The sequence below is a fragment of the Zootoca vivipara genome, chromosome 15, assembly GCF_963506605.1.
Source record: "Zootoca vivipara chromosome 15, rZooViv1.1, whole genome shotgun sequence".
NCBI lineage: Eukaryota > Metazoa > Chordata > Lepidosauria > Squamata > Lacertidae > Zootoca > Zootoca vivipara.
This window is the reverse complement of record NC_083290.1, coordinates 4,455,191-4,483,076: the sequence shown is the minus strand read 5'-3', so window position 1 is coordinate 4,483,076 and position 27,886 is coordinate 4,455,191. Positions and strand designations below refer to the sequence as shown.

Sequence of the window (27,886 nt, the reverse complement as noted above, 5' to 3'; positions counted from 1 at the left end):
AGACAGTGCTCAATTCAATCCATGTTCATAAAAGGGGACAGCTTGAGAACCCCTACAATTAATTTTTATTTCATTTGTTTAATAAGAACTACCAACTCAAAACAGTTTACAAAAAGCAAGCAAGCACTGTTCTGAAGAAGAAGCATTCCTGGCTTCTAAGTTATATATCTGTGTAGGCTTGCTGAAATAAAAGGCTTATATGCAGTATAGTGTATTATGCCTAGTGAGGGCTCCTTGCCTAATGTAGAAAAAAATTCCTTCAGTAGCACCTTAAAGACCAGCTAAGTTTTTATTTTGGTATGAGCTTTCGTGTGCATGCACACTTCTTCAGATACACTTGCCTAATGTAGACAGGCAAGGAGTTCCACAACATAGATGCTACCAGACTGAAAGGGGGTTTCTCTCACAAGTGTGGAAAGCGCTCAAAGTGGTGCTTGTGAAAGGGCTGAGTGGGCACATTTGGGGCAAGGCAGCCCTTCAAGGAAACTGCCCCCAGTTGGGGGCAGAAGGCCTCTTTCACCCCCCAGGTGAGCAGTTCAGTGAAGCCCCCATGAAGCTCAGCTCCCACGTGAGCCTGAGAGGCATTGGGACTTGCTCAAGAAGAAGCTGAGATCAATTCCAGCCATCGTGAATTATCAGCATATACAGTGGAACCTCGGCTTTCGGTGTCTCCGTTGCTGAATGTTTCGGTTTCTGAACGCCGGAAACCCAGAAGTAAATGCTTCAATTTTCAAACACGCCTCGGAAGTTGGAACGGCTTCCACTGTATGTACCTGTTGTTTTTCACAATATTCTCTACTGAATTGGCAGACCGTTTTCGAACGTTTCAGAAGTCGAACAGTCTTCTGGAACGGATTACATTTAAAAACCGAGGTACCACTGTACCGGCATTTAGCTGCTGATGTATCACAATGTTGGAAACCAATTATCGCCCAGCCCTAGCACTTTCAGAGTGGGGATGCCTCTCCTGAAAATTACCCCTCTTTCCTGAAATCTTGTAAGACTGCTTCATTAATAGCAAAGTTTTTAATTTAAATCTGCTCAGTACCCTACAAATAAGTTTATTTGATTAGAACAAACTCAACATGGCAGCTCTAGGTCTCTTCCGGAAACACACTGTACCAGGGCAGGGAACCTCAGGCCCAGGGGCCAAAAGAATATGGCCTCTGGCTGCCGAACTTCATTAAGTCCCGTTTTAGAACTATCTGCTGCAAAGCGTGCCCATTTCATTCCCCCCAACTGCACATCAAGCCACAGGTTGTTACCATAAACAATGGGCTGCGTTTCTGTTGCCTGCTCTTCCTCTTTCCTCAGAGACTCTGAAGCATCCAGTTTGTCCACCTAGGAAGACAGAATAACCCCAAAGAAATCAGGCAAGGCTGAGCCGCAGAATCTCAACTCCCGTTTTGTTTTCTGGCAGAGAAGTGGAAAAGCCTTCAAGGGGCGTGGAACGCAGTCAAAGAAACGAGGTCACTCCCAAAATGAGGTTTCGGGGAGTGGAGTTAACGTTGGGACTGTTACATTGGATAGCCGTTTGGAGAAAAGACATCAAGGAGGTTCTGCCGATAAACCTTCAGAACAGATGGGAAAGTCTGACACCTACCGCCAAGTGGTTTTTTCCAGTTTTTCATTCCCCAAGCCTAGCCTAGACCTGTCAGGCTCATTGTCTCTAGTCTAGAGGCCGCACTCGGGGGATCAAATGACCACATCCAAGAATAGGTTTCTAGGCAATTTGTCACACTGCCATCCAACCGATTTGCCACATCCCCAGCTTGCAACGTAACCTGCGATACCTGTCTGTTGAGCCTCTGTAGGCCCCACCTGGACTCTACTGCTGTGACGCAGGTTTGGATGACCTGAGGAGAACAGGCTTTAAAAACAACAGGGTTGCAACCATTTGTTAAAAAGCAAGGCTGGAGGATGTCCATCTGCCATCCAAGCTTCTTGCTTCTCCATAGCCTATGGCTGCCTTTGACAACCTGGTGCTCCTCAGGTTCTAAGGGACTACAACTCCTTCCAGCCCCGGCCAGCAGGATGTGAGTTGGAGTTCAAAACACCTGGTGGGCACTCAGGTTGGCAGAGGCTGGTCATATACAGGAGAAAACATCCTTTATACTCTTCAGAAGTGTGTGGGGAGACACAGCAGAGCAGTGGAACTGTGCCAGGTTGGAGGAAGGCTCAGTGCCCTCCCACCTCACCCCAACCTGAATGAGGTGCCCGGGATGGAGACATTTTTTGTTCAGCATCTAAAGGATCACAGCAGAACCTCCCACAAATGGGTGTGTTGTAGGTGGATTGCAGAAGGATTATAATGGGTGGATCCTAACTCCAATGCCACAAATTACAAGACTAACTTCTATGATCTGGAAGTTACTCTTGGACCTGGGGAAGATGTCAAACCGAATGTCCATTTCAGCGCATATTGCCTCCTCTGACTGGCAGATGCTTTTGAAGGCCTTAGCCGGAGAGATCTTATTCTCACCTGTTGCTACCTGATCCTTTTTGGTCTCCCCTTTTAACGGGGAATGCCGGGAACAGATTCTACATGCCAAGCAAGCGATTTGCTACTGAGCTGCAGCCCTCTCCTTACCATTTAGCAGGACTGCCAAGAACTTAAGAAAAGCCCCACTGGGTCAAGCCAATGGCCCACCTAGTCCAGCATCTTGTTCTCATTGCGGCTGACCAGGTGCCAGTGGGAAACCCGCAAGCAGGATTCAAGCACAAGAGCCCTCTCCCTTCCTGCAGTTCCCAGAAAGTGCTACAGTGGTGCCTCGCTTAACGAATGCCCTGCTTAACGAAATTTCCGCTTAACGAAAGGTTTTTTCGAGCGGAGGTTGCCTCGCTAGACGAATTCGCTTTAAGAAAAATTCGTCTAGCGAATCACGGTTTCCCATAGGAATGCATTGAAATTCAATTAATACGTTCCTATGGGCAAAAAAAATTCAATGCATTCCTATGGGATTCGCTAGACGAATTTTTCATTATAAGAAAAGACCCGTGGAACGAATTAAATTCGTCTAGCGAGGCACCACTGTATTCAGAAGCATGGCTACCTCAAGGCAGGGCACAGCCACTATCGCTGGGCTGGAATCCACCTCTAGAGTAATAGGGTCAGGAATGCAGTCCCCCCCCCCCTGGTTGGCTTCCTGACGAAACACAAGGGAGGTTAGGAGAACACACAGGGGGTGGGGGAAACAAATATGGAGAAGGGGGGGAGCAAACGAGAGCATCCAGTCAACCTTTCTCAAGCTTCATAGCCTGCTCTCTGGGCAGATTGTGTTACCCCTACAAAATTCAACACTGCTCCTGCTGGGAAGCCTGCGATGATGAGGAAGAACCAGAATAAGCTGGGATTGTGTGAGGTTGCTGAAGCAAAGATCCAGACAGAGATATGCAAGCTAAGCAGAAGAGGCAGACTCTCCACAGGGCCCAGGCGAGTTTCTGGACCAGACCATTAAAAAAACACAAAAAAACCTGTTCATTAAAAATAAATTGTAAACTCTACTCAGGTGGCTCTTACTAAACACAAGTGTTTAGAATATACTCTGCAAGCTTGTTAAAAAAAAGGGGGGAGACAAGCTTTTCTTTACACAAAAATCAAACTATTGGACACTCCCTGCCGATAGATTTCGTTAAGTGCACAGAACTGCATTTTTTTAAGAAAGGCTTTTCCACGGAGACTGCGATAAAGCTGCAGAGGGGGGAGAAAGAGTAAAAAATAAAATAAAAAAAGAAATCACATGCGGTCAATGTTATATATGTATATATATATTTATCTATATATTTTTGGTGCCATGTGTGTGATCATGGAAAAAAGGCAAAAGAACTGAAGCAGGGGAGTGAGGTTGGAAAGATGGCGGCCAGACAAGGCTCCCTTTCCCACCCCCACCTCCCCAAAAAAGTTCACGGCACGCAGCACCCCACCCCTCCCGATCACCCACAGCAATGCGCTTTGCAGCTTCAGGGGGAAGTGAGATGTAACATCACAATGACTGTTGAACATGCTCAGTTCAAGAAAGCAAAACACTGCAGTTCATTAACCTTTTTTCACACCACACTTTTTTTGTTTTTTCAACCGACTCGACTTGCTAGCTGCTGAAGGACTTTTAGGGAGAGCGTTTTGAAGACACAGATCTGCAACAGGTTTCAGAAGCTGCTGCAGAGGGGTGCTCAAAAAAGGATGAAGAGGCAGCTTTAAATCGCATCTGATTTGCAGACTTTTTGGAAGATGGCTTTTTAGCATCCCCTAGAACCCACCAGCCAAATGGGTTTAACTTCTGGGAAAGGAAGTTCTTTGAGCATCGATTCTGGTTTAAAGGAAATGCTGAGAACGTCTGGGAGGGTTGTTGTTGTTTGGTTTTTTGTAAAGGTGAGAAGGGTTTAAACCATGAGGGCTTTGGGCTCAGGGAACGAGCCTTGGGCTGGGAGGAGCGCTGGCTGAAAGTGGGAAAACTGGATGCTGAGTTGGAAGTGGGGGGGGGGAGAGAACCAGTCTTTAAGCAGCTAGCTGGAGCATTCTTTGGTTTTGCCTACTTTCAGCGAGACACATTAGTAAGACTCGAGGATCAGATGTTGGATCACAGTCCTTTCCAAGCAGGCAAAAAAGATATTGCATTTAAATGAGGGAGAGGAACCCAGATTGCCACCCTAATACTCTCGGGAAGGGGGGGGGTTGAGAGGATGGCACCATTAAAATGGTTTGCAGCCACCTGCAGGGCAATTTATTTTGAAATATTTCTTGGGGACCAGGTTCCCAGGGACTTGTGGCCTCTCTTCAAACTGTGATCCAACTGATTGCATCCAACCTTCCTGGGAGAGTCTATTAGCCAATTAGTGTCTACTGGTTGGTCCTACAGCTAATGGCTATGGTTTTAATTTGCAGAGGCTTTAGTGAGATTTCTGTTCAAGGGGCTGGCGGGCAGAAAGCAGTAGCAGCAGTGTAGTAAAGGTAGGAAGGAGGGGAAGAGGGGGGAAAACTCATGCAGATATATATATCCTTAGACTTAGGCCTTCAGACTTAAAGATGGAAAAGAATCAACTTTCACCTTTTCCTTTATTGTATCAACCTGCAAAGGAATTCAGAAGGTGCAGCTTAGAGGAAAAAAAACTCACTCCATCATTGAACATTTCTTTTTCTTTTAAAGGTAGAATCAGCAAAGAGCAAAGGGGTGGGGTAGGGAGTTAAAACCTTAAAAAAAAGAAGCATATTGGAAGTTATCTGCTGCTGAAAGCTAAGTCGGGCTTCCGATTCCAAGATCAGGCCAGGTTATACACAGGCCTTCTGGACTAGGAATGTTGCTATGCTGACATCGCTGCCCCCAGGTTAAAAGAACAAGGCTACTGCTGCCACCGCCAAAATTATTTCTTCCTTAACTCATGCATGCTGGGTTCAAGTCCTTTTTTTGACCTGTGAGCCTGTGTTTCTGAAAGGAACAGAGCCTTGTGGGGTAGGGTTGGTGTCCAGTCTAAACAGTTCACATCCTAGCACACACAGAACCACCTAATCTCAGCCTTGGTTACCCAGTTTTCTCACACTTTCAGGAGCAGGAGGAGTATGCTTTTAGGAGTGTTAACTGTTTTTGGAAGGTTATTCTAAACCGTTTTTAAAAGAGGTTTATTGTTTTAGTATTGATAAATTTGCCACCCTGGACTCCTTTGGAGGAAAGTGTGGGATATAAATTCAAAAACTAAAATAAAATACTCCTGTTTAAACGATTATATGGCTACAAGGCAACTTTCACTGTTTTTATCGAGAGCTATTTGGGGTGAGCACCACAAGCTTCTGGATAAATCTTTTGTGCAGAGTGATCACTCAAACGCACCTTTCCACAAACACAGGAGTGCTGCTTGGGGGTTGGGGGATGGAGAGAGAATTCAGACTGCCTAGAACTAGGAAGGGCAATGGCTGGGAGCATGAGCTGGCTGGGGTCATCGAGGCCCCATTCTTTCAGCGAAAGGATTGCTGAGCATTGCTGAGATTGCCCAAAACGTTTTGGAACCCCTGAAACACTCAAGTTTTAAGCTGGTACTGCAACAAGCAAGTGGAAAGCCAGCTGCTTAAGAGATACCTCTTTGAAAGCATCACTTGGGCTCAGTCGAGGAGACCAAGAAACCCATTTTCATAGCTTGATCGACAGAGGAGATTGTCAATCTGGCAAAGAGCAGATCAGCTAGCGGGGACTGCAGCACTCGTTGCTGGACAGATTGTTCCTTAGTGGGAAAAGTTTCCAACCACCCCTGAAGAAGGTTCACAATGGATGATAGAAACTATTTCTGGCTTGGCACATACTTCTGCACCGAGATGTCAGCTCATGTAAGGAGGAATTGCAACGATCTGGGTTACATCACAGTAATTGCGAATGCCAGGATAGGCAGGAAACACAGCGTTCACTCCTTCGTGGATTTAAGTCTTACAGATGAACCACTCGATTACCCAAAAAGTGGCTTCCAACCTGCAGGAATTGGTCTTGCGAGACCAATGCTAGACTGATCAGCGGGCTCCAATTCCAGACCTCCAAGCTCAGCAATGGTAGAAGTTGTAGCTGATTACACGGTGTCACCTGCTCTGGTCCTGGACCTGATCTGGGGCTGCTTCCTGGGAGGGACTGCTCTTTATCAAGACAGCCAGAACCTATTTAACTATGTTATGAAAAGGGTGACTTAAAAAACTTTCGCTCGAACTTGCTTTCCCCTCCTCCCTCCCATTCCCTTTTCCTCCTGTGTCATGTCTTACTGATCGGGGTAAAAGTCTCAAGAAGAACAAGGAGTGCCAACGAGGACAGAGACAACGCAGGGGTTAGTTGCACACATAACACACAACTGATTGTGTTCATGGGGAAACAGCACGGCAAGCAACCAGCAGGGAGGCCTCTGATTTATTGGGGTGGGTGGGATCTGAGGCCCTCCTTACCTTGTTCAAATACTCCTTCATGACCTGGATGAAGTAAGGCATAGCAAAATCCATGATATTGTGCCTCCAGGCCGTCTCCAGGACAACATCTGGCCGGAGGAGGTCATAGCAGGTGAAGAGGCAGGCCCCGAAACACTCCCTCTTGCCTTCCTGCAGGAACCACTGCAACAACTCTTCCGCCAGCTCAGTGTCTTTGGACTCCGAAGCGTACTGCATGGCATCCTGGGAGGGGAAGCAAGTGGGGAAAAAATCAGAAAATATGCCAAAAAAATAGAGGAAAAGAGAAGAATGTGTCAAGCAAAGATGTGTAACCACCCTACTGCTCAAGAGTGGCCTAGCTGTTACCCCAACTTCATGTTTGGGACTACAAATCCCATCAGCTGCGTTGGCTACATCTGATGGGAGCTGTAATCCAAAATATCAGAGTGGGGGAAAGGCTGGCCTCTCCACTGTGTGTTTTCCATCTGCAGTAGCTGCTACTAGGGCAACATTTTCAAAAGGAATGATGTTACTAGGGATCTTCAGAATGTTCTTCACACTTTTATTTTACTTGGGCTCTTTAAATATACTTACGTTTATGAAAAATGCCTTTTTAAATGTTAAGGACAGGAAGTGCTCCCCCCCCCCAAAGTAGAATGCTGTGATTTCCCAGAGAGGTTCTGAAGCCTAAGTTTGTTTCATGTTACATGCCGTTTTTATGTATTCCAAACTTGAGCTACTTTTACATGAATGTGGGACTGATGAGTTGTTTGATGATGCCCCCTTTCTTTGTGCATTGCAGTTGTGGAACCTATCATAACTTTATTCTGTTGTGTCCGATTTAGATGTTTAGTGACGTGAAGCTGCTCTGGAGCCTTATTGTTGAAGGTTAGTGTACAAAGCGCTCGAATAGACGTATTTCACATGGATGTGTATTCTGCTTCGTTAAGAACACTTGTTTTCCAAAGGCTGGGTGAGTAGATCCAATTACGTGAATCACCATACAATCTTAAAGGCAAGAAGAGGACGACAAGCACCATGGCATGGAGGGCTGCGAGCCCAGATCGAAGGGCCTCCGAAATTCTTCTGCAAGCAAAGCTGCTTTGCCCTCATCGCTGCCTCCTGGGTACCATGCTGGCCACCCTCCCAATACAGACAGGCAGCGCTCACCCCACCAGCCCTGTTACCTTATATAGCCTGTCTTTCTTGCAGAGCTCCACACTCTGCTTCCAGCGGTTGTTGCCTTTGAAGAGATATGCAGCGATTCTCCTGAACTCAATCAGCTCGTGCTTCTCCAGGCGCTGAGCGAGGGAGATGTTGTCAAAGTTGTCATAGGCATCTATTGAGGTCCTGAGAGCCTGGATGGGGGAGAGGTGGTTTTAAAATGGCACTTTCGGGCCAGCGAAGGCAGGGTAAAGGTATAAATATAATAATATCCCAGAGAAACAGAGGATGTAGTTTCTAAGCAAAGATAGTATGGAAGTTTCTGATGAACAAAGGCAGAATTGAAGACGAGTTTTGGCATCCTGAGAACATGTGACACCCTGAAACTATTCCTACCTGGTAGTCTTCTTCTATAATGAAGAGGTTGTTCAGAGATTCGTTCACCGATTTGTTATTGTGGTTCTGAACGGAGCGCAAGTAGGGCTTCACCAGTGGAAGCTGTTTAACCTGTGAACAGGGATAGGAGATTACTGCACGACCCATACAAGCAGCCAGGGGCTATGTAATCATTTTAAAAACTGCCTTAAAGTTGTGGGGGGGGGGCATCTTGGCCAATACATGTGGCTGTGCTTTGATCTGTGTCAAGGCCGGTTCCAAATTAAGGAGGGGGTGCAGAGGGAAGTTTCCTCCAGAGAGGGATGATCCTACCTTGCTGAAGAAGTTGACCGCACGTGTGTGGTCCAGTCGGGGAGACAGCACCATCAGCAAGTCGTTGAGCAGGAGAGGTTTGAACTCCAAGTAAAATTGGATCGCTTTGTAATACAGCTCCACGTTGGCCACCTGAGGGAAGCAAAGACGGATTAACTGGCTCCCAAACATTTGCAAGGGTGGCAGGGAGAGCTTAAGGTCACAAAGGCGCAATTCTGGCTGTCCCCGGCACAGCCCCTCCCTCGCTTTGGCACAGTTCCCACCAGAAAGCCACTTGCTCATCCACCATATCAGTGGCACAGGATCAGGCAGGTGCTTCCTGTTCCAACAGCCAAATCAAAATACCCACACAGATATAAAACCTACCAAGGGGAATTCACTGAGAAACAGGACAGTTACCTTAGTGATGATGTCTTTGAATTGCCCTTCCTTCCAAGCATCTGTCGGGTGGTTCATCATGGTAATGATGGCGTTATCGTATTCTTCGTACTTGTCGTACAGGAAGACTAACTCGGCCCAAAGGTGGGCTTGTTCAGCTGCCCTCAACACCTTCAAGAAATGAAAATGGTTTAGAATAGGTGCTCGCAAACTATGGTCTGCAGGAGTCTCTCAGGTCACCCACAGCGTGTCTGTGAAGAACACTCGCAGCCTTGAATTGTCTGGAATTCAAATTGTAATACAATATAGAAATCACACAGCATCTAGAGCAGTGCATTACAATTGCTACAAAAGGCAGAAAAATCTTTAAGTGGGTCCACCAAGACCCTGAACCATTTTCAAGAGGTCCATGGAGGGTGAACCACTGGCTTTGAGTATCAGAACCAGTCTAGAACAGGCTGAGAGCCTTCCTAGCTTACACAAGCACAGCCTCCGTGTTCAACAATAACCAATCAGATGCCTCTGGGAAGCTCCAATGGCAGCATGCCTGTTGGTCCTGACCAATTGGAATTCACAGGAAAGCAAACCCCGCCTCCCAATGCCCAGAGCCACTTAGCCATAATCATGTCTAATAGCCATCCATAGGTCTGCCGCCCATTCAGTTTGTCTGGCAGACCCAGGGAGAGAGCTGTCCTTCCACAAGTGCGCATTGTTGGAGCCACGGTTGCCTCTGGTGCTACTGAACTTCATTTTCTGAGCCACAATGGGGGCAGCCTTTGCTTCTTGACCACATGCTGCAGCGCCACCCCAATGGCCTCTTGATCCTCCTTGAGAAAGAGGAAGCGCATGAGCGGATTCTCCTCCACCTTGATGCCTGTGAGGTAGGTTAGGCTAACAGGCAGCCACTGGCCCAAGGCAACTGTGCGGCTGAATGGGGACATGTTATGAAGCTGCACTACCACCCGTTCAGACAAGATCTATTGTTCGATTTGTAGCCACTCCCCATGGGCTCTAAGCAAGGAGGGCCCCCCCCTCCCCTAATTGGAGCCAGAGCCTCCCTGGTCCGAGTTTTAACACTGCAACTCACCAAAATGCTCAGCCGCAATCACTCTGCAAGGTTCTGGGTTTTTGCTTTTTAACCAGTGTTCTTATTACTGCACTGATCTTCCTCTTACACGGCCACACACACACACACACGTTTTCTATTCCTCGTATAGTTTGCAATCTTGGGGGCAGAGTTACCTTAGGAATGTTGACTCGCGACCAAAAGAGCTCCAAGTGTTCCCTCATTTTCTGTGGCTTGAATTTGGAGTAGAGGATGGCCAGCTCTGTGAACATTCCCATATGGGCCCGCTCCAGCCCCAGTGCAGATTCCAACATGGTGATCAGCTCCTCAAAGTAGCCACGGTCCTGGGGGTGGCGGGGGAGAAAGAGTAAACGAGTTAATGCTCAGCAACAGCCGCCTCTTTGAGCACCCCTTTACGGAGGCAAAGCTATGGCCTACGATCAGCACTGGCACACCCATGCTTTTTCTCCCCCCCCCCCCCCGGTTACCTGGTAATAGTTGATGAGCTCCTCCAGTTCATCTGCATGCACAACAATGTGAAGGCCGCACATCTGGGCCAGGCGGAACTCTTTCCCATCCACGCACGCAAAGCAGACCTGGAGGGGGGAAATGCGAGCTTCAGTTACCTTCTCTCTCAGAGGAACTGGGGGGAGCAGCAAAGTCCTCCTCTAGAAAATCTCCACTGTTGCACTGAGCCAGCATCGTTCTCCAGTGATGCTAGACTCGGATTCCCATTAGTTCAAGCTGGTGAAGCCAATGATGATGAGTCCATCTAGCTCAGTACTGACTGTACTGACTGGCAGCAGCTCTCCAGGGTTTCAGGCCTTCCCAGTCCTACCTGGAGATGCCAAGGCTTGAACCTTTTGGTATGAAAAGCAGGTGGCCTACTACTGAGCTACAGCTCTTCCTTTAAAACCAAAGCAAGGTTCCAGTCCTCGTGGTTCCGCATCGAAGGCTGATTTAAACAGGAACAGAGGAAGCTGCTTTATACAGAACCGGACCATTGGTCTATCTAGTTCAGTACTGTCTACACTGACCGGCAGCGGCTTTCCAGTGTTTCAGACAGAGGACATTCCCAGCCCTACTTGGAGATGCCAGGGATTGGAGCTGGGGTCTCTTCCCTGACACTATCACGTCTGACCAGGCCTCTCCTCTTCCATGAATCTCTCCACCACCCTCTTTTTTTAAAGCTACCTATCAAAGCCAGCGAGAACAAGCTCTGTGTATTGCATGAAGCAAAGGGCTCACCTCCTTCCAAGTCCGAGTGCTGTTTGCTTTCCGGGCCCCGTCCACGGCTGCCTGATATTCGCCGAGGTGGACCAATGTGGAAGCCAAGCGCCCAAAGTTGGAGACATTGTTGTAGAGAAGCTTGGCTGCGTCGTACATCTTCTCATCATAGCAACGGTCGCCAACCTAGAGAGGAAGACGGTGAAAAGGAAAAGTGCTTGATTTCATCTATCCATCCAAATGCTCATTTCATACTTAAGCGTCCGCTCTTGAAATTGAGGTCACATCTCTCCTTACTACCTGTTCTCTATCTGAATACCTTTTCTCTGCATTACACCCACACCCAATTTTTCTCCCTTACCTTTTTATTTTTTATACCCTTCTCTTTCTCTTTCCTTTTCTTCCCCTTCTGTATCGTCTATGGTGTCCTCTCTCTATCATTATTACTAGTTTCATTTCTATGAAATCCTTTCTACTAATTTTCAATTCTCCCCCTGTCTATCTCTTGTATTTGCTTATATTAACATAACTTCTAAAAGGACTGGGAAAGCAATTATGCAAGTAAGCACATCTAATGAAATGACTTCTTTTTCTCTGTTTATTTTCAACTTCTCATTATTTAGGCACCGTCTGTCCTTCCCACCCCCCACCCCCAAAAGCAATGACAAAACAAGGCTAAACTATCTGAACCATTTGACCATAACAAAAGCATTTATCTAAGCTTTTGGAGTGGGATGAACAGTTCCAATGAAATATGAATGCTGGACCGATCAATTTCGCAAAGTGTGGCTCCAATTTGCCAGTTTTGTGAATGGGAATAGAGATTTGACCCACACAATGGTATAGCACGGCTACAGTCTCACTAGCTTGATCTCCGTGATATGCCCTCACATGTAACACAGTTTGAATTACATTTCACAAGTTGTGCGAATTTGGCAACTCGTGGCTGCCTGTATAGGCTTTCACTGCTCCACACATAGGTCACTGTATACTTTTGTTCATTTGTGACATAAGACCAATAAAACTGTATAGAAACGAAACAAAAAAAAAAACAAAAAAACACTACTGGACCAGTTTAACCAAAAAGCCTGGCTTTCTTTTTACAAAAGCACATGCACAAGTTTAGATCCGTTATTTCAGAAGCCCATCCGTTCTGTTTTCGTTCCATTCTTTCTCCAAAGGGGCTCAGAGAAGTTTACATGGCTCCTACACACTTTATCCCCACAACAGCCCTTTGAAGTAGGATGGGCTGAGAGGTGGTGACTGTCTTAAGGCCACCCCAGGGCAGTTTCATGGCTGAGTGGGGATTCAAACCAGGTCCTCCCAGCCCTCAACACGCTAACCACTCCAAAGAAAACTTCTCAAATCCCATATAAAAATCATTTTGATACTCGAGATCCCCTCCCCCCCCCAAAAAAATCTTTGTATCTAAAGCTGTAAAGAATTTTTTTTGGGGGTGCAAAAAAAGAAAGAAAATAAACCTCCAATAGGCCCATCCAAACCTTGCAAAGAGACAAGAGGAGCTGAACTAACCACACTAAACAAACAAAACAAAACACACTTGAAATTCGCATTTAAAAGGCTGACGGAAGGACTCACTTGTTGAATGTGGGCATTGTTGGGCCCATTGATGAATTCTTCCAGCTCGGCCAAACGGTTTGTTTTAGCAAGTGCGAAAATGAGTTCCGTCTCCACATAGGATTCCCGGGCCTTCCTGCGGGCCATCTGCAAGTATTTCACCAGCTCCTCCCAGTTTCCTAGGTTGGGGGGAAGAGGGAGAGGAGAGGAGAGAAAAAAAAGGGGGGGAAAGTTCAAGGTCACATCATGCTGAAAATCGGCAGCGTTGCCCAGTGAGGCTGAAAGACGGAGATCCTTCACTTCGTACTTATTACTCGACCGCACAGTCTCACTCAACGAGGAACGTCACTTTTTAGGAAAGGGAGGGGTGGACAACATCACGGCATGTGCGACACTGGCAAAAAGCAAAAACAGGATGAGCCCCCCAGAACACTGATTAATTCGTACTTAGACTTGAGCTGCGTGCTGAGCTATTAGAGCAAAACACAGTCGCTCATTCTTGCTGGACAGAACACAAGCTTCCCAAAACTAGGGAAGAGGGGAGGAAAAAAAAATCGGGTCAGCCAAACAATCCACTTCTTTGTCATCCGCCCCTTATACTGAGCAAGTCTGTTCAACGCATCTGGTAGAGGATAAATGTACTTTGCCAACCACTTGGGTATCTTGCCATTAGGGAGGGGGGGCAGATTCTCATCTTTTCCTCTACTGTGGGATCCAAAAAGTGGGACCCGGAAGGGTGGGGGAAGAGACCCTTCTCCCAGTTGCAGTTATGGGAGGGGAGTTAAACGAGGGACAACCAATTGTTATGTTGGTACAGTCCTCCTGTGATTGTTAGAATCCTGGATAGGGACTCTTCTACCCCTCGGCCTGGTCACCCTGAAGGAAGGTGACAAAAACTGGGGAACAGGGAGAAGAAAGCAAACAGGCTCCTTTAACAAATAGAAAGCCAATGTTGCAGGACGACTATGCTTCCTGCAACCAGGAAGAGGGAGGCTTAATGTAGCAAGAGGGGGCAGGAGGAAGGGTGAAAAGGCAACTTATAAAAATTATTTTAAATTTGAAGTTAAATTGTCAAAAATCTTTGAAACTCAAAAAAATTAAAAAAAGACAAAGAAGCTGGTGTAACATGATGTATGAGCCAGGCCACTGTCTCAGAACTAGGAATTCCTCATCCAATAAAGTTCTGCTTAAAATGTTTTCAGAAAGGAAGAGGAGGGCTGAGGGGGAAAGTTTCACGTGTGACTGGCTGCAATGCAAACCCTGCTTGATCCAGCCATTCTAGAGAAACTTGAAGGAAAGCGAAAACAGACCCCTCTCTCAAGAGCCCTACGCTGTGGAACAAAGTGCAACAGTCAGGTCAGACTCCCATGTGCAATAGCCAGCTCTTTAATCACTCTCTTGCGTTTCTGGGTTGTCATGGTGGAGCTGGGGGTGTGGAACCGGATATAGCTGCCAGGAAAGGTCTTGATCTTCCAACCACCCCACAGGGCGACTCCGCATGTGGGAAGGACCACTCACCCAACATCATAACAGTGGAAGGTGACTGAAACCTGCCAAAGTCCAAAGGACATTTTGGTAACCACCAGAGGATCAGCAGCCTCCTCTGAAGGCTGGAAGTGCCCCTTGAAAGAGGCTCCCTGGAACAACCAGCTGAGAATTGGTCACAGGGAGCCCCTTTCAACTCTGGAGGGAGAAGCGCTCCTTTTTAAAGAAGAAGAAGAAAAGAGCGTTTCCCCTCCATCCAGAAAACTGATTGCATTTAAAGCACTTCTTTCAGTGCTTTGAATGCAAAGTGTTGTAGCCAATGCTACTCAGAATAGTACCAATGAAAATAATGGACATGACTAAGTTTGGTCCATTTATTTCAACTCTTCAGTAAAACTTGGTTAGAGATAAGCTGCTTCCTCTGGAAAGAGGGGGGAAATGCTTCAGTTAAGGAAGTGCTCCCCCCTGCCCCGAGCAAGCAGTTTGTATTCAAAGTGCATTGAATCCAAGTGGCTTCCTCCAGCCCACTGAGCTACTCGAGGGAATTTCCAAAGTGGAACTCCCTAAGGCAGTCAATACCAGCCGAGTAGTGGGACTTTGGCAATGCAGGGCTCTCTTTAAGGACTGTGCATGCAGAGACCTGCCCTGCGCTTTGAAGTCCTGACAATCAGCTGAATGGGGCTTTCAAAGCACCTTGCAGCCGCCGACAGTCAGCTGACTGGATGTGCCTGCCAGACTCCTTTGGGACCCACCCCCTCATCTGACATTGTGAGGTGAGGTATGGGCAGGGCTTTCTTTTCTAGCCGGAACTCAGTTCCGGCACCTCTCAGGCGGGCGCCATTGTCATTATGAGAGAACAAGGAAGGTGTTCATGGTGAGTTCCGGCATCTCTTTTTCTAGAAAAAATAGTACTGGATAGAGGGCAAAAGGGCTTGACTAGGCCAAAATGGTATGGCGGGCTTAATTAGGCCCACAGGTCAGAGGCTCCTCACCCTGTGTTGGAGCATGAGAAGTGGAGAGTTGATTGGAAAGGGAAGGGGGAATCAAACCTTGGCAACATTTAGCAACAAGGACGAGGAACTGGCCGCCCTCTAAGTGTTGGGTTCCAGTTCCCTTTAGTCCCAGCAGCAGGCCAAAGCGGTGATGGGAGCCACAGTTCAGTCACAGGTTTCCCATAATGGCACTGCCGTCCTTCTCTGTTTTCATCCAGCTGCCATAATTATAACTGTGTTTACTGCAAACCACATTAAGAGCAATGCTGGACTGAGAATGTGAGATGAGAAGCAGAAGGAATGAATGAATTCTTGAAAGAAAGGAAGGTCACCCAATGCATTTGAATTATGACTTCCGGGATGCGTCAAACTTTCTACATTGGCAGAAGTGCTTAAGTTACTACAATCCCACCTGGGTGCTGCCTGTTCTGAAAGCTCCCAGAAGAAAGGCTATACTGAAAACAAAGCTTTATATGGGGGGTTCCCAAGCCTTACCGCTGGCGTTCGCGGCCTGAACCACTTCCATGTATGAAGAAGGATCGTCCGCTTTGATGTAGGAGTCTATCGCTTCCTTAACCATCCCTTTCTGAAGCTGAGCTTTGGCAAGCTGGCTCCACACGGCTGGCTCGTTGCAGCGCTCAGCGAACTCGTATGCACGGTCCAAGTTGCCAATGTGTTCGATCAAAACCTAGAAGGTGGGGAGACGGCTGCCATTTAAAAAATGAAAACTAATAGCGTGCTTGTGGTAAGAATTTGCCAGTGCAAGAGCAGTTTGGCCAGAATTGAGCCTAGCATGTGCCTAGTTAGGCCTCTCAAAGCCTTCACACAAAGGATGACCAAGCCACTTTATCAGGAACTCTTAACACGAGGCATGAGAAAAGCCCGCTATAAATCTTTGCAGCTTCCCCCCAAGGGTCTAGTTAGTATCTAGGGCTCCTGAGCTGTATGTAAAACCTGGGCTAGAACCCCTGCAGATTCTGGTGAACTGGAACACTTAAAACTTGGGCTGGATTCCCTTAACATGGAATCGGCACCTTCAGCACAAATACACAGAGCAGTTTGGGGATACAAACCAATGCTCAGCTCCGTGAAGAGAACCATACCCAGAATTCAGAGACATGGACGCCCAGCATTACCTGCACTGCGGAGGTGTTCACATCAAACTTCCTGAAGATGGAGAAGGCCTCTTCAAAGAGTTCGTTGCTGATCGCGATGTTGGCAATATCAGGAGCATCATAGTTGTCCAGGCGGTTGATGTATTCCATGACTCGGGTCCGGTCGGCCTTGATAGCTGTCAGTATGAGGAGGTTCTGCAGATTCCTTTACAGGAAAAAGCAAGGAATAGTAAAGCAAGGAATTAAGGCATCAGCAGCCATCATTCAAACCGCATAATAAAGGTTTAGTGAGTTCACAGGTTCAGTCCCAGATCTCTGTAGCTGAGAAGGGTTTTTGGCCCTCTGTCGAGGACCTTAGAAGAGTCCGTGGCAGTTGCTAACTGTAAGCAGCTCGATGAGGTGTGAGGAGCCTTTGTGCCTCCAGAGGTTGCTGAACTACAACTCCCATAATCTCTGGTCATGCTTGCTAGGGCTGGTGGGAGCTGCAGTTCTGCCTCATCTGGGGGCACAAAGGCTTCCAAGCCTGGGCTACATAGACAAATAGTGTGACTTGACATAATAATGAACTGCCACTTAATATTCGTTCAGCAATTGTAAGGAATCAAGTCTTCCACTCTGGAACTCCCTGTCCATTGAGATTAGGCAGATGTCTTCAACGTCTTCTATTTTGGCACCTGCTTAAAAAAAAAAAGCCCTTACAGTGCTAAAAATCCTATCCAGCAAGCTGCCTGCGCTTTTGAGGTTTTACTCACAAATTTCCAAGCATCTCCAAGTATTATTTGAGGCGTAAGGGTGAGATATAAGACTGACAAACACAAGAGTACTGACCTGTGTTCACTGAACACCGAATTGTCAAGAACAATTTTCTCCAGCAACTCAATGAGTTCATTGGGGAGGTCGGCGGTCATGAAAGCCTTGACGGTGACAGATACTTCCTCGGGGTCCTGAGTTTCAGAGAGAGCTGTCTGCACGACCTGATGAGAGAAGGGGGGGGGAAGGTGAGCAATGGGTACCTACAGCTGCCAACTTGTTTGCCTATTGCTCACTTTCTTAAGTGTACACACAGCACAAGCAAAGGGGATTCGAGGGGAGCGCAAAGTACCTGGTCAATCAGGGGTCTCCGGTAAGGGTTGCTCTCCAGCAGTACACTGGCCCATAGCTCAGGGTCTTTGCGGCGCACCAAGTAACGCGAAAGGCTCTTGAAGAGGGAGTTCTCATTGCAAACCTGGAATGCGAGAGAATATATTCAGGCCGGGAAACAGAGGTGTTCTTTTGTGAGGGGGAGGTAGAGGGAGAGAGAGAGAAAGCGTCAAGAGTTCCGAGCCTGGATTTTACAGAAGCAAAAAGTTCAGTCAGTGCACAGCATTTGGTCATTTGGGAGGGTTTGGAGTAGAACATGGGCTGGAACAGGCCAGTCCTGCCCGGGGACGTCGGTTTCTGGCTGCCACTCTTTGCTCTCGCTTTTTGTTCACGTGTTTTTATTGAATGGGTTTCTGAACATACAAACAACTAGCATCAATGTAAAACAGATTTATCTGCTGCAATAGTGTTCACTGCGAAGTTTGGTAGATTAACTTAAGCAGTCTCTCCATAGGTCTCCATGGGTGGATGGAAGAATGATAGAATCAGAGAGTTGTAGAGGTGAAAGGGTCTCCAAGGGTCATCTAGACAAACCCCCTGGGATGTAGGAATTACAACTAAAGCACCTCTGACAGATGGTCACTGAAACTCTGCTTAGAAATCTCCAATAAAGGAGAGCCCACCACCTTCTGAGGGAGTCCATTCCATTGCCCAACCGCTCTTACTATCAGCAAGTTCTTCCTGATGTTTAGTTGGAATCTCCTTTCGTGTAACATGAAGTCATTGGTTTGGGTCCTACCCTCTGGAGCAGCAAAAAACTAGACTAGTATGAAATAAAACCAAACCAAACTGTGTCAAAGTCATCTCTGCTTACCTTTCATAGCCTTCAAATCCCCTGTTAACTTTTCAACTAAAGCAATCTGCCAAATGTTTGCTTACCACCTCCATGTTAATCCTAGAACAGTTTTCCAGTGTTTCCTCACCAGCCGCTGCCATAGAGAATACAACTAAGCACTTTGATGTCGGAGGGCAGAGCACTTTGATGTAGGAGGGCGTTTTGATTTTCAAATACAGACAGCAATGCTAGTTGAGGAATACACTGAAACTTGCAACCTGCTGTTTTACCAGTCTCTTCAAATCAAGCCTTCCATTCTTCCAACCAACTTAAGTTCTGCTGCTTCTGAGTACACACAATCTTCAGAACTGCTCAGAATTGAGCCAAGCAACCTACTTTTTCATTAACATTGTATCCAGCATCATTTCCTGACTCCGAAAGACACTACAAGAGCATCTTTCTAGCTAAGAGAGACGCAGGGTGTCGGATACTCACATTAATTAGCTCCTGGTCGCACTGCCCACGCTCGTAAGCGACGCAGGCCAGATGTGGGTCTCTCTTCTCGCAATACTTCCCCACCACCCGGCTGTCATAGTAGGGGTTCTCGCGAAGGAACCTCTCGGGGTTGTTGTTACTGTCAATGTAGATTTTAGCCAGTGCGTTGTGGGTGGCTGGTTCCTCGCAGCCCTCATGAATTCGGGCTTCCAGCCAGGGCAGGAGGAGTTTCAACCTTTAAAAAGGAAAATAATAATAATAGTCAATTGGTTGGGTAGATCCCAAAAGGGCATGTTTGGACAAATGAATGTCTTTCTATGACCCAGCGCGTGTGCGCACACACACACACACATCCTCTAGAGGGCAGCATTCAAGTAGTGCAGTGGTGTCCAAACTTTTTTCAAAGAGGGCCAGATTTGATGAAGGGAAGGGCCGTGAGGGCCGACCAAAGGGCCAACCAAATCAGCTGGGAGTTGTAGTCCTAAACATCTGGAGGGCTGATGGCAAAGGATGAAGTAACAGTGCGCCATGCTCTCGAAAGCAGCTGATAAGAGAGCGAGTGGCGATGATGCAGCGGTCAGAGCGTCAGACCAGGACCTGAGAGATCAGGGCTCAGATCTGCACTTAGCTATGAAGCTCACACTTTGGGCCAGGTCCTGGTCTCCCCGCCTAAGTTACCTCACAAGGTTGTTGTGGGAATAAAATGGGGAAGGGAAGAACCACCATGTACACACACCACCACCCTGAGCCCCTTGGAGGGTAGTGAAATAATGAATTCTTTTTTATTAAAAAAAAAGCCGGCTCACATTGAATCCAAGAAGTTTTCTTTAAAAGTAACGAGGAAAAAAATAAGCAATCAATGAAATGAAGAGAGCAGGGAAAATGCATGCTGAACATGCAAGGATAATATTGCCAAATGGCTCCTCAAATCCCTGCTTCAGAGCGCTACACAGCCATAAACTCACTAGGGGATTTAAGGAAAGGATCTACTCTCCCATCCGTTACTTGGAATTCACTGGGGGGTGGGGAGACCTTAGGCCTAGGAGCCAAACATGGCCCTCAAGGCTTTCTAGCTGGCCCTCAAAACTCTCCTTGGGCCACCTCCCTCGCCAACCCTGCTTTCTATTCTTCTCAAGTGCTTCTACTTGGAAGTAATGTGTATCCTAGAACTAACTTGCTTGGAGGGAGGGGTCTGGGAGTATGTGTACAAGCTAACCTAGTTTAACTTCAAAGATAAATTTAACATTCGTGGCTCTCCTGCCCACTTTTGCCTCTTGCCCTGCCCCCCCCCCACTAGCATGTGGCCCTTAGGTGGTTGCCCAGGAGGGAATGTGGCCCTCCGGCTCAAAAAGCTTCCCTGGAATATTAGCTTTATGGGGCTATTGTTTATTTCTGTAATGGCCAAATAGCTTTTTTCAGTATTAGCCTTGATCAATTACCAACTGATATTCTCTTTCCAACAATTATGTGTAAACCGCCTTGAGGTGGTGGTTTAGAAGGTGATTAATCACAACAGAATGGCGCCACAACTCAAAAAAAGAGGTTCAACATTCCTGGTTAGCAATATTGGAGAATGTTGGTGCCCCCACAAAACAGAACACTGTTCCCACAACCCACGTGAGGTTTACCTATTTCTTTTTTCTACTTCAGCAACAAGCTCATCTGTGGAGAACTGCCCTCTCACAACCAAGATCAGGCTCTTTATGACGTCTTCGGAGCAGTCCACGTCAAGCAAGCCCCCGATGACCACAGGGAGGCGACTCGGGTTCACCTGCAGCAACCCCAAGATGGCATTAAAGCAGCGAAACCACAATTAGACACAAAAAGGCTCCAAACCTCACACTCCAACCTCAAGTTACTGCCCACTTACAAAACAAGCTCCAGCTCTCAGAGCGGGACAGTGAAGGATGCAACTTGGGGGGGGGGGCAGTTAAACAACCATCCTCTCAGACAGACCCTGCCAGAAGGTGCTCCCTTGATCTGGGTTGGTTTGGCTCTATCAGCATAGGAAGCTAACAGGGAGACCATCCCCAACATTTGACTATACAGTCGTAACTTGTATTCCAAACGCCTTGGTACTCGGCAGTTTTGGCTCCTGAACGCCGCAAACCTGGGAGTGAGTGTTCTGGTTTGCGAACGTCCTTTGGAACCTGGATGTCCAATGAGGCTTCCACATGGCTGCAGGAGCTTCCTGCAGCCAATCAGAAGCCGCACTTAGGTTCCCTAATGTTTTGGAAGTCGAAGAGACTTCCGGAACGGATTCCGTTTGACTATTTCATTAGACACACTTTTGACAATGCAGGTCGCTATATAAGAGAGGTTTGAAGCCAGTTGACTACAAGGTAGATTCTGTACAGACTAGAAATCCAAGACAGCAGCCCAATGAGATTAAAGCCAGAGCGCTGTTTATTTAAAGAAATATATATAACATACTGTTATTTCATTAAAGCGACCTACGACAATGATATATATATATAAAATACAATAAAAGCCATATTAAGACTTCAATTAACTATTGTGGAAAGATGCATGCCTTGGCCAGGACTATGGTGCTGGACTATGGCCTGGTTGGCGGGGGGATAAATGGGGCGGGGGAGAACTACGCATGCTACCGTGAACTCTTTGGAGGAAAAGTGGGATATCAACGTAATGAATGAAATAAATAATACTCTTAATTGTCTGCATAGGCATGGCAGGATGGGAAAGTTTTCAGCAGGTGCTTAGAAGCTGAAAAAATCAGAAGCAGAGAATGAGCCTGTTGGAATTTCTATTGGCACAGTATTTCATAGAACTGGGCTTGTTCTTAATCAGATGAGCCTCATCCACTCGGGGAGCGACCGGTGAGGTAGATGATCTCAGGGACTGAGCTGAAGTTTAAGTGAGCACCACCTTTTCTTGACTCTTGTCAGTTTGTGACAAAGAGCAGCCCGTGAGCCAAGGTGGCTTATCAGGGAAGGGCTGGGGGTTCCCCTTTTCAGGAGTTAGGACCACTTGCTTCTTACCTTCTGCACGTAGATCTCAATGTATTTTTGGAGGTTGTTCCTGTACAAGTACAGCACCAGATCGTGCACAAAGTCAAAGCGGTCGCAAACGATGATCAGTGGGAGCTGGTCTGTCAGTTTTGCCTCCTGCAAAAAAAAACCGGGGGGGGGGGGAATCAAGGTTTGAATGAACTCCTTCCCCCACTGCTTTCCTGAAGAAGGCTGTAACTGTGCTGTGAAAAGCAAGTTTGGCAAGATGAAGGCGTTTATACACCCTAGGGACAGACAGGTTTCTATCCAAATTTAATGTAATGAGCTTATTTACAGACTTTATTCTTCTTTACAACCATGCATGTCCCAAGGCCTTATCCTGCCCCAAACTCCCGATTTATTATTTTTTTGGGTGGTGGTGGTTTTTTTTTTAAAAAAAATCAGCCATCGAGTTTACCGCCATAGCTTCACGCTTTGCAGACAGTTTTACAGAAAGCACAGGAGACAAAAGGATTACAAGCCTAGACTAGGCCTCAGCATTTGCCAACTGCTACAAGTTACACAGTGCGCAGGATCCACCCTGGGATTGTGGAGGCTAATACAGATTAAGGCTTGCGTTAATACCGAAGGGTGGCGTGTCTAGAGTACTTGAGCCCTTTCACCTTGCACTTCCCAGTCATGCCTGCCTGATCCCCTCAGGCAAGTGAACAATTTCCAGGTAGCCAAATGGAGGAAGCTCTTGCAAACTGGAGAGAGAGTGGATTCTTGCTTGCCTCCATCCTCCTGCTTGGGCCAAGAGCACCTTGATCTGAATGCAGTGTCTTCTAATCCAGTCTCTTAAAACGGGATCTGCTTACAGAGCTGGGTGGTGCACGCTGGGACTGGTGGGAAGAGCCAACACCAGCCACCTCATTCTAGGTATGTCCCCATCCACCTCCTTGCCAAGTTCTACAAGGGCAACAATCCTCTTGAACCAGACCCATTGTGGGGGCCTTAGCAACTCTTCCCCAGCTGAGGATGAGGGAAGCAACCCAAGGACAAGATGCTACCCAAACACACAGCGCCCCAGAATAGACAGGTGGTTCCCAACCGTTTTTTGGCCATGTCCCACCTAAGCATCTCTAAAATCCTGATTGCCCCCCCCCCATGATATATAATTCTTATTATTCAAAAAGTGAACTTCTATTCATGTGGAGGAAGCCTAAAAGGCCATTAAAGGTAAAGGTAAAGGGACCCCTGACCATTAGGTCCAGTCGTGACCGACTCTGGGGTTGCGCGCTCATCTCGCATTATTGGCCGAGGGAGCCAGCGTATAGCTTCCAGGTCATGTGGCCAGCATGACAAAGCCGCTTCTGGCAAACCAGAGCAGCACATGGAAACGCCGTTTACCTTGCCGGTGTAGCGGTTCCTATTTATCTACTTGGATTTTGACGTGCTTTTGAACTGCTAGGTTGGCAGGAGCTGGGACCAAGCAACAGGAGCTCACCCCGTCACAGGGATTCGAACCGCCGACCTTCTGATCAGCAAGCCCTAGGCTCAGTGGTTTAACCACAACTTGGTCTAAAGCTTCCAAATTGCCCCCCTTAAAAATCAAATTGCCCCCCTGTGAGTAGACCCACTGACGTTAATAGGCATGACTAGCTTGGTTCATTAATTTCAATGGTCCACCCTGAGCAGGACTTCGTTGAATCCAACTCTAGGACTCCTAGTAATGAAATAATAGGTAGTGCTCTTCCCTGTGAATGACATTTGAAAGCAAGGTGTCTAGGTCACACACGCAGGCACAAGAAAGGATTGTGTTCTAAGAGGAAAAGTAAGCCACCACACACACAGTTTTTCAAGACTGCTAATCCCAGGATACAAGCCTCTACACGAAAAGTGGACACTGAAGGAGTTAACAGATCGGGGAGACTTCTATACTGGAAGGTTTACCTGGTACATGTCCTGAACATCCCACAGACACAAGGATAAGCACAAAAGACAACAGACTGATCAGGAAATGGTTGACTCACAAACACACACACACAACTCGAAACCGCTGCTTAAAAGCTGGCTTCAAAGACAATTGCTAGATTACTTTACAAGGGTCCCAAAGCCTCTTCCTTTGCTCTAGCTCCCCACACCATCCCCACTAACAAGATCTATTCCTCCCTATGGGTTGTCCCCCATGTAGACCTATTGAAGTGGGTGGATATGGCTAACCAGAGCTGCCACAAGTGTTGAGCAACTTTGGTTCGGGGCCAGGAGTGGGGAACCTCTGGCCCTCCAGGTGTTATTGGACTTCCAACTCCCATCATCCTGGATCAATGACCCTACTGGCAGGGGCTGATGGGAGTTCAACACCAGCAACAACTGGAGGGCCACAGGTCATGGAACCATAGAACTGTAGAGCTGGAAGGGACCCCACAGGTCATCTAGTCCAACCCCCTGCAATGAACTCAAGTATCTGTGACAGATAGCCAGCCAAGCTCTGCTTAAAAACCTCCAAGGAAAGAGCCCATAAGCTCCCGAGACCATTCCACTGTCAAACAGCTCCTTCGCCTGTGATTTAGCCCTTTGCTCTGCCAAATTGCCAAAATCAATACTTAGCTGTACTTTCAGGTGGTGGCATTTTCGTAGAATCGCAGAATTGTGGTTGGAAGGGACCCCCCAGGGTCACCCAGTCCAACCCCCTGAAATGCAGGAATGTTTTTAACAAAATGCCCATGCTCTTTTAGGAATCAAAGGCCTCTTATATTCCAATAGATTTATCAATGGCCTGAGCTGTGCTGTTATTTCCAATGGCCTCCACCACCAAAATAAGAATTAAAAACCACAAGCCAAGGATAAGCTGGCCTCGCTATGGGGAGCTGAGGTGGGAGCGCGGAGGATTCTCCTCTCCTTTTTTTACCTTGAGGAAGTTCTTCACCCGCTCTGGGTCATAGCAGTTACTTTCTCTGCAAATTCTTTCCACCTCTTTAATCTGGCCTGTCTTGCAAGCAGCCTGGATGTATTTGAAGTGCACATCTGGGTCCTGACTGAAGTTGACGATGGAGCCCAGGAAATAGAAGAGACCTAAGTGGGGGAAGTGAAGAAGAGACTTTAAAATTAAATGCCAGTACCTTGGGAATCAAGTGGAGCAATTGTACGACTGTGAGACCAAGTTTGTGCAATACAAGTTCCTGTAGGACTGCGGGAAGAGGAACCTTTCAGACTGAGCACCACATTCTCATCTGGGCCACATGCCAGGGGTGAGCACATCAACCTTTGTGCACAAGGCTCATTTCTGCAGACTCACATGCCCCGTCTGTCCTCGTGGTGCAAGCCCTATCTCATCCCAGCCACACTCCCTCACATTCTTCACCAGCTCTGCTTTGCACCCTCCTCAAGTTAACTCAAAGTAAAGGCAAAGGGACCCCTGACCATTAGGTCCAGTTGTGACCGACTCTGGAGTTGAGGCGCTCATCTTGTGTTATTAACCGAGGGAGCCGGCATACAGCTTCCAGGTCATGTGGCCAGCATGACAAAGCCGCTCCTGGTGAACCAGAGCAGCGCATGGAAACGCCGTTTACCTTTCCGCTGTAGTGGTACCTATTTACTTGCACTTTGACGTGCTTTTGAACTGCTAGGTTGGCAGGAGCTGGGACCGAGCAACGGGAGCTCACCCCGTCACAGGGATTCGAACCGCTGACCTTCTGATCGGCAAGCCCTAGGCTCAGTGGTTTAACCCACAGCGCCACCTGGGTCCCCAAGTGAACTTAGGCTGGCTGGAAATGTGCCCTTGAACACTGATAGTGCCTCTTATTCAGTTGGTTGGAGGATAGAGAGGTGTGTGTATTTGTTGTTTATTTTATTACATTCACACCCCAACTTCTCCTCCAAGCAGCTCAAGGTGGTGCACCCGATTCTCTTCCTCCCAATTTTATCCTCATAACAACCCTGTGAGGGAAGTTAGTTAGGCTGAGATGGAGTGACTTGCCCATCGCCTGGTGAGTTTCATGGCTGAGCAGGGATACGAAGCCTGGTCTCCCAGGTCCTAGTCAGAGACCCCGATCACAGCACCACATTGGCTCACCTTACTGTACAAAAGGAAACCTTTACATTCATTGCTCCGTGCGCTTTTGCCCCTGGCCCTGGACACCACTAAGCAAGTGGCCCCCCAGGAGGGGATACGGCCCCCCCAGGCTGAAATAGGTTCCTCATCCCTGTGGCGAAGAGCTGAGGTGGCCCAGTTGCCTTACCTTCAAAGCTCTTGAAAGATTCGAAGAGTTCAATGAGGGACTGGGTCGAAAGCTGCTCATGGTACTTTGAAGCAACCTGGACGCATATCTGCAAGTTCTGGCGGATGTTGGCCGAGAGCATCGCCCGGAGACATTCGAGGGAGTCTTCCACCGAGAGGGAGCCAAAGTAGTTCACCAACCACTGCAGGTTAAAAGCAGGCAGTCAAAAAAAAAATCTAACCCATGGTGATGTTCTAAGTCCAATTTGCACACAGCAAGCACCCAAAGCAGAGGACTGGAATGGGAGGAATCTACCATCAGTGATGGAAAGACTCATTTCAAAATACAGCTGGTTTGGGACCCTGTACCTCGGGGTTGAGAAGGTGAGTGTGGACGACGGCGCGCTTGATGTCATACAAGTCGGTGAAGTGTTCCAGGGCTCTCTGGAGGAGGCCAGCTTTCTCGCACAGCTGGGCAATGTGGGCTCGGTCGTAGTGGGTGAACATCTGGTTTCCTAGGATGGCATCAGCAACCTGGAAGGAAAGGGAGATTTGGCAGTCAAAAGGGAGGCTTCATTCTACGCTTACGGCTTTGCCACCAGGTGTAAGCTTTTAAGAGGCTATAAGGAAAGCCAGTAACGTGGCACGGCAAACCTCAAATATATTTCCTCCCATGCGCTCGGAGAATCCATCATCAGGGGTAAAAGCAGCCTGCTTGGAGAAGTAGGGATATTCCAGGCATTTCTATGTGGCACCTGCTCTGAATTTCTTACTTAAGGAGGCTCACCAGGGCTGCTCATTCACAGCTTTAGAACAACACCAGAACCACAGCCCTCATTTTCAGAGGACTCTTGGTTTGTTTTGTGTCTTACCAGACTGATGCAGCCACCTCTGATATTTCTTAATGTTTTGTTTACAAATCAGAGCGCCGGACTGAATAACTCTTTTGAGTTTCTATTGTTAACACATGTTGAGGCTCAAGAATGGTATACATGGTGCAGAAATACTCATTCCACAAATCAAGAAAGGGATGAGTATATTTCTGGAGCCTTAACTCTCTTCATCCCATGCCACTGACTACCGGTATGTTTGCTGTGGCTGATGGGAGTTGTAGTTCAGGAACACCCAGAGGCCCAACGATTCCCCACACCTGATCTAGACAGTGTGGTTGCTTTGAAGCAACCCACCAACTACTGGGTAAAGTTCAATCCCCATTTGGGTTGTTCCTGCAGCCTTTCAGAACAGCAACAGGGGGAATATAATCACGGAATCAAGGGTGCCGGCCCCAGAGCTACTGAGCTTTAGTCCATAACACCCACCTGGTTGCAAAGTTTCCATACCCCCCCCAAAAAAAGTACCTACCTGAGGGGCGTGCATGAGGTTCATTTCAAGCAAGCGGGTTTGCAAAGGTCCCTCGGATGGGCGGTTGTTTTTCAGGGCATCCAATAAAAAGGCTGTGCACTGCTGAATCAGGTTGTACTCCATGAACACATCCACTATCTGGAGGGGGAAAGAGAAGGTTCGATGTAGAGTTCACACTACTTAAAACTGTCCTGAGGTAGGGAATAAAGCACCGTACAATTTGTTCCCCCCAAAATCCTGGCTAACTATACAAGTTATCTAAATCAGAAGAAACCGTCCATATCCCAAGGCTCTCAAGGAGCTGCTTCCAGTCATTAACACTGACGTAGCACAAATCTGCTC

The 27,886-nt window shown here is 47.5% G+C and overlaps 1 protein-coding gene across 1 annotated transcript in view; it reads right to left on the bottom strand.

Annotated features, from left to right (window-relative positions):
* The window catches only part of CLTC (clathrin heavy chain), a 77,634-nt gene that overhangs the window by 1,710 nt on the left and 48,038 nt on the right, over positions 1-27,886 (bottom strand). Inside the window, exons 11-31 of the mRNA XM_035140282.2 lie at positions 27,545-27,682; positions 26,552-26,716; positions 26,205-26,385; positions 24,875-25,038; positions 22,015-22,140; positions 20,641-20,783; positions 19,013-19,247; positions 17,705-17,827; positions 17,431-17,576; positions 16,624-16,807; positions 15,983-16,175; positions 13,032-13,189; positions 11,454-11,618; positions 10,694-10,801; positions 10,382-10,549; positions 9,161-9,310; positions 8,762-8,893; positions 8,450-8,560; positions 8,077-8,247; positions 6,911-7,132; positions 1,266-1,341 (exon numbers count right to left, since the gene is read on the bottom strand). Of these exons, the coding sequence (XP_034996173.1) occupies positions 1,266-1,341; positions 6,911-7,132; positions 8,077-8,247; positions 8,450-8,560; positions 8,762-8,893; positions 9,161-9,310; positions 10,382-10,549; positions 10,694-10,801; positions 11,454-11,618; positions 13,032-13,189; positions 15,983-16,175; positions 16,624-16,807; positions 17,431-17,576; positions 17,705-17,827; positions 19,013-19,247; positions 20,641-20,783; positions 22,015-22,140; positions 24,875-25,038; positions 26,205-26,385; positions 26,552-26,716; positions 27,545-27,682 (3,259 nt within the window). The remainder of the gene's footprint in view (positions 1-1,265; positions 1,342-6,910; positions 7,133-8,076; positions 8,248-8,449; positions 8,561-8,761; positions 8,894-9,160; positions 9,311-10,381; positions 10,550-10,693; positions 10,802-11,453; positions 11,619-13,031; positions 13,190-15,982; positions 16,176-16,623; positions 16,808-17,430; positions 17,577-17,704; positions 17,828-19,012; positions 19,248-20,640; positions 20,784-22,014; positions 22,141-24,874; positions 25,039-26,204; positions 26,386-26,551; positions 26,717-27,544; positions 27,683-27,886) is intronic.